The sequence below is a fragment of the Castor canadensis genome, chromosome 6 (genome assembly GCF_047511655.1).
Source record: "Castor canadensis chromosome 6, mCasCan1.hap1v2, whole genome shotgun sequence".
Lineage (NCBI taxonomy): Eukaryota > Metazoa > Chordata > Mammalia > Rodentia > Castoridae > Castor > Castor canadensis.
The window spans coordinates 31799065-31805074 of NC_133391.1; the positions used below are offsets into that span (position 1 = coordinate 31799065).

General features: G+C 41.6%; 1 protein-coding gene across 1 annotated transcript; it reads right to left on the reverse strand.

Annotated features, from left to right (window-relative positions):
- Positions 1–354: 354 nt before the first annotated feature.
- On the reverse strand, positions 355–5605 carry LOC109684831 (uncharacterized). Its single transcript, XM_074075309.1, has 4 exons — positions 5513–5605; positions 4500–4535; positions 2073–3545; positions 355–579 (listed from the first exon to the last, which is right to left on the reverse strand). The coding sequence occupies exons 1-3, from the start codon at positions 5574–5576 to the stop codon at positions 2089–2091; spliced, it is 1557 nt and encodes a 518-aa protein (XP_073931410.1). The 5' UTR covers positions 5577–5605; the 3' UTR covers positions 355–579; positions 2073–2088.
- Between the last annotated feature and the right edge of the window lie 405 nt (positions 5606–6010).

Below are 6010 nucleotides of genomic sequence, written 5' to 3' on the forward strand. Positions count from 1 at the left end.
TATTTGAAAAAAAACTGGCTAGATTGTTTTGAAAATTTTAAAGATTATTCAGCCTGTTATTTCCTTACATTTGTTAAATATTCCCTATTTCTCTAAAATTACAACAGTATTAGTAAATATTTGGAAAGTATTTTTAAATCTCGTTTATCTTGTAAAATACAAGGATGCCTTGGAACAATGAAAGAGTTTTGCCTGGCATCGGGCTTGTGGATATAAGGCAGAGGCATGCGTGGAGCACCTATGTGAATAGGCCTGGGTGTTCTACATTGAGTCCATGGTCATGAAATTCCAGACTCTAACACTGGAAAGAAAGACAACAGTCAGAAAATGAATGCTGATAATTTTATTAGGCTACTTCAGACACTATTACAATTATATTGTTTCCATTGCATAGTTCTCTTCCTTTTTCTTTCTTTCTTTCTCTTTCTTTTTTTTTTTGTGAGACAGGGTCTTCCTTTGTATCCTAGGCTGACCTGGAATTTTCTATTTTCATACTGGAGCCTCCCGAGTGTTGGATTTACAGAAGGACACCATGCCTGGCTCCAATGGCATAATTTCTGAAGGACATTATGTTGTCATCTGTTGTATAAAACAAACAAACAAGGATAGTTAGAGGGAAAATTTGATATGACTGTAGTAGCTGAGAGCCTGCCTTCTCTGATATTTCCCCTTCTCCTTCCCTTTTTCTTCCTGATATTGTTTTGCTCCCTCTTATTAGACACCTAGCATATAATATCCGTTAAACTGTTCCTTTATGACATGAAGAAATGAAAATATTCTTAAGATTGTTTATCTAATAAGTATTCCTGAAAATGATCAAGGATACATTTACCAAGAGGCCCATTGCAAAGTATTCCTATAATACTGAAATTGAAACAAACTTAAGTGTAATAGCAGGGTTTGGTTAAAGGAATTCTTGGATGTTACACAATGAAATACTATACAATTACAACTATAATAAAGAAGAGGAAAGCTAGAAAGTTTGAAAGAGATAAAAAAAATCAAGGAGGGAAGGAAAGGAGAGTGTCAGGGAGAATGGAAGCAAAGAAAGTAAGGAAAGGAGAACGGGAGGAAGGGAGAAAGAAAGGAAGATAATGAAGGAAGGAAGGGATGAAGGAAGGAAAGAATGGAAGAGACAGGAAAGAGGGAGGGAGGGAGGAAGGAGCTAAGAAAAAAAGGAAGGAAATCTATATATATGAACTGAGGCAGAAGCTTTCTAAGAAATATATTACTTGATATGAGAAACAAAAAATTTTGCAAATTATGGGTAATATGTAGAGAAAATGGTGTTGCTCTATATCCATAAATGTTTACAAGAGGATGCAAAAAAGTAATGGGGATTTTAGTTTTCAGTGGGTGATATGAGAAGATAAATGTGACAAGAATTTCACATTTGCCTTATTACCATTCACTTCATTTGCACTTTTAGCTTTAGCATGGATTAATTTGAAAGTAAGCATTTTAAAATCTACATAACATTTAGGAGCATAGACTTAAACATCCTTTAACAAGGATCCTGGACCAGATAGAACTTCTTTGAAATATAACTGATATGACTGGTCAGATGGAAATGTGAGGTGGGAAACATTGCTTCTGAGCAAAAACGTAAAAGATTCAGAGAAGGCAGAGGATACGTTTACCAACACTAATAAAGACTGGTGAACAGTAAAGACTAGTAAACTCTGGGGGCAGTGTGCCTCAAAAATCAAAATTACCTTGGAGAGACCAAAAACTAACAGGGCTTCACTATCCACATCAACATTTCTGAGTGGAACTATTCAGACGAGATCAGGTGCATTCAGGGTGGTATGACCATAGACACTGAGTGGAAATATTCAAAAGTGGTTTCCAAGATAACATAATTTCCAATTGGAACCACTTTACTTTTTGTCCTCAACACTTTGATAAGTGTAAGAGTTAGAACCTTTGTTAGAATTCTGGGTGTCACTGAATGTAGACTAATGGGATGGTTAACCTTGCACGGGTCTTTTGGTACTGCTCCATTGGAAAGATGGTGCTGATCCCTGGGTTCTACCACCCAGGATGAAACTGGGGAAGTTGCATCTAATTACCTCCTTAGTGGGTTGGTCATTCAGGTGGAGTTGGGCGAGGCCAAGACTGATTTCCTCCCTGTGGTGGTCCTTCATGTTGTGGTGGATGAGGCTCTGACCCATTACCAGCAGGAGGTCTGGGTGGTCGTCCTCCATGAGGTGGTCCATGGGACTTCTGAGCTAGAAGTAGGAACTCACTGTTGTTTCCTCCCTGTGGTGGTCCTTGTGGGTGTGGAGGACCAGGTTGTGACTGATTTCCTCCTTCTGGTGGTCCTTCATGTTGTGGTGGATGAGGCTCTGACCCATTACCAGCAGGAGGTCTGGGTGGTGGTCCTCCATGAGGTGGTCCATGGGACTTCTGAGCTAGAAGCAGGAACTCACTGTTGTTTCCTCCCTGTGGTGGTCCTTGTGGGTGTGGAGGACCAGGTTGTGACTGATTTCCTCCTTCTGGTGGTCCTTCATGTTGTGGTGGATGAGGCTCTGACCCATTACCAGCAGGAGGTCTGGGTGGTCGTCCTCCATGAGGTGGTCCATGGGACTTCTGAGCTAGAAGCAGGAACTCACTGTTGTTTCCTCCCTGTGGTGGTCCTTGTGGGTGTGGAGGACCAGGTTGTGACTGATTTCCTCCTTCTGGTGGTCCTTCATGTTGTGGTGGATGAGGCTCTGACCCATTACCAGCAGGAGGTCTGGGTGGTGGTCCTCCATGAGGTGGTCCATGGGACTTCTGAGCTAGAAGCAGGAACTCACTGTTGTTTCCTCCCTGTGGTGGTCCTTGTGGGTGTGGAGGACCAGGTTGTGACTGATTTCCTCCTTCTGGTGGTCCTTCATGTTGTGGTGGATGAGGCTCTGACCCATTACCAGCAGGAGGTCTGGGTGGTCGTCCTCCATGAGGTGGTCCATGGGACTTCTGAGCTAGAAGCAGGAACTCACTGTTGTTTCCTCCCTGTGGTGGTCCTTGTGGGTGTGGAGGACCAGGTTGTGACTGATTTCCTCCTTCTGGTGGTCCTTCATGTTGTGGTGGATGAGGCTCTGACCCATTACCAGCAGGAGGTCTGGGTGGTCGTCCTCCATGAGGTGGTCCATGGGACTTCTGAGCTAGAAGCAGGAACTCACTGTTGTTTCCTCCCTGTGGTGGTCCTTGTGGGTGTGGAGGACCAGGTTGTGACTGATTTCCTCCTTCTGGTGGTCCTTCATGTTGTGGTGGATGAGGCTCTGACCCATTACCAGCAGGAGGTCTGGGTGGTCGTCCTCCATGAGGTGGTCCATGGGACTTCTGAGCTAGAAGCAGGAACTCACTGTTGTTTCCTCCCTGTGGTGGTCCTTGTGGGTGTGGAGGACCAGGTTGTGACTGATTTCCTCCTTCTGGTGGTCCTTCAGGCTGTGGTGGATGAAACTCTGATCCATTACCAGCAGGAGGTCTGGGTGGTCGTCCTCCATGAGGTGGTCCATGTGGCTTCTGAGCTAGGACTAGGAACTCACCTGAGTCCTCAACCTCTGTGTGGGGGAGGCATAGAATAAATGAAAATAATGGTGGGAGACTCCTCTCCCTTTTGATTTCTCTAAACTTGTAACACAGTCTGTTCTAAAAACTTCCTCTCATCTGTACACCAACTTCATGTCCCCTGCTTAATTATCAAAAACTCTTCATGATTCATGTATAGGTTGTGTGAAATGGCTCATATCTAGGCTCCTGAGACAATTATTTTTTCTTGAATTTGTCAAAAAAGAAGGTCTTGGATGCCTTACAATTCTCAGAGGATGACTTCAAAGCCAGAAGTCAGCCAACTAAAAGGATCATAAATGTCAGATATGTTGTTAGTTATTTTTTTGGACACAGTAACAACATACTGCCTATGAATCCAAGTCTTGCTACATAAACCCTGTATTAAAACTAGTTGTTTAGGTGTCTGCTCCAGTTGTTCAGGGTTTTAGACTGACTTAGAGAAATACTAAGAGTGAGATGAGAAAGACAAATGATGGTACACATGGGATTCCCTGAAAATCTGTGAGAAATATTTATGTTGTTCACAGCTGAGTGGAGAAAGAGAGAGAAAAGGGATACAGACAAATATTTCTGCTCATTTTACCATAAAGCCATATGACTCTAGAGAGCAGCATTAGGAAGAATGACATAGCTGAACATCTTTCAGTATCACAGGGCAGTCAAACCTGGTACATTTTTTGCATTTGTTTGTCATCTCTCAGCAGACACATCTGCATGGGATCAACCTGTTACTGACATAGAAGCCAGGCCTAATTGTTTTTCAAATTGGTGACCCTCTTTATGGTCCCCAGATCAAGGTTAAGGAAGGCTGATTTGTATTATTGGAAGAACTAGCACTCATTAATTAATAAAAATAAAAATGATGATAATATGACTTTTGTGAACTGAAAATTTTTTGAGGAAAATAGAAGAGAAAGGTTGAGGATGAACTGAGCTTTTTTTACCCGATGACAGGTACAAAGAGTCTTCATAGCTGACCTCTGAAAAAAAGCACAGAATGAAGTGGAAAGTTAATTACCAATCTTTCAGGGCTCACAAGTGCCCTGCAGGTAAGGTGACTCTAATCACAGCCTGTACAACCATAAGTGACCTTTTCAGCCACTTTCTGAAATACAAAGGGAGTAGTAGAGTAGTTTTTATCCTGAATCTCAACCACCTGCTCAAAACACAAACACACACACAACACATGGACATTTGCAGATAACACAGACCCACACACATTCACCTTTTTTTGACCACACTAGAAACTCTCAAAAATTTCTGCTAATACTATTTCTGCTTATTCCAAAAACACCTTTTCATGTAGTTTTACCTTTTCCTTCATTAAATCCTTTGCTTATACTTACACATTTTTTCAAGAAGGGTATATGAGAGAAAAAAAACATATCAATAATGTCCTTGTAGCACATTGAAAATAATGCATGTGTGTGGGAATTAAATATGGAAATCGAACCCTGATTTTTCCATTTCTCTATGTAGAAAGGGTCAAATTTACCCTTTTTATTCTCTGGCTCTCTGATTGTGTTTATCTCCTTTGCCTGTCCTGTACCACTATACACCATGGTTAGCGACATCTACTTCTGCGTTGAGTATAATAATGTCTCACAACGAGGCTTCTTTCCTCCCATACCATTTGCCCATGTATCCTTCTCAGCACACAGAGATTATTCTCCAAATTAAAATGTACCTTGTGGTGCTTCTGGTTGAATTTTTTATGGCATTCCAGTTGAGTGTTAAGGAAAATCTAAGGTTTTGAAGTTTAGTGAGAACATAACCAGTATTATTCTTGTCATCACAAACAGCTACTCAGTCTTCTTTATTTTTCTTTTACATGGGAGTGGGGCTTGAATATTCAGTCTTTCTTCTCATCTTCTTCCCACCATCTTCCCCTCCTGCTCTGCAGTGTGGTCTCATAATCCCCAACCAGAATCCACTCACATCCCCTGTTTTCTCATACCTTCATCTGAGCTCAAAACTGAGCTCAGGACCAGCAAGGACACAGTGAGCAGGACCACAAGCATCTTAAAGAAGGTCTGGAGTTTCTCCCACGTCTGAACTGAGCAAAGCAGAGCAGTTCCCTTTAATATAAGGAGTCATACAATGGCACCTTTCAGCTTCCCCTGGTGACCTTACATGGACACTAGGTTGCCTCGCATCCTTTACTTCTCCTGGGACGTTAGCCCAGAAAGTTGGAATAGGGAGGAGGTTTTCATTGTCTTCTTTCTGAAAGGTACAACATATGACTTGGATAACCTGGTTAAAAAATATTGTACAAGTAATCATTACATTTATTAGAAAGAAATTTCTATCATTATTTGAGCTTCAGTCTTTTTGAGGATACTGTGTCTCTTTCAAATGTGTGTTATTTATGGGGGATAAAGAGGTTGTGTGCTGTTTGAACAATGTCAATAAGTGTGTCAATAGTTATCCTATAGCAAAAAAGGAAGATGGTAGG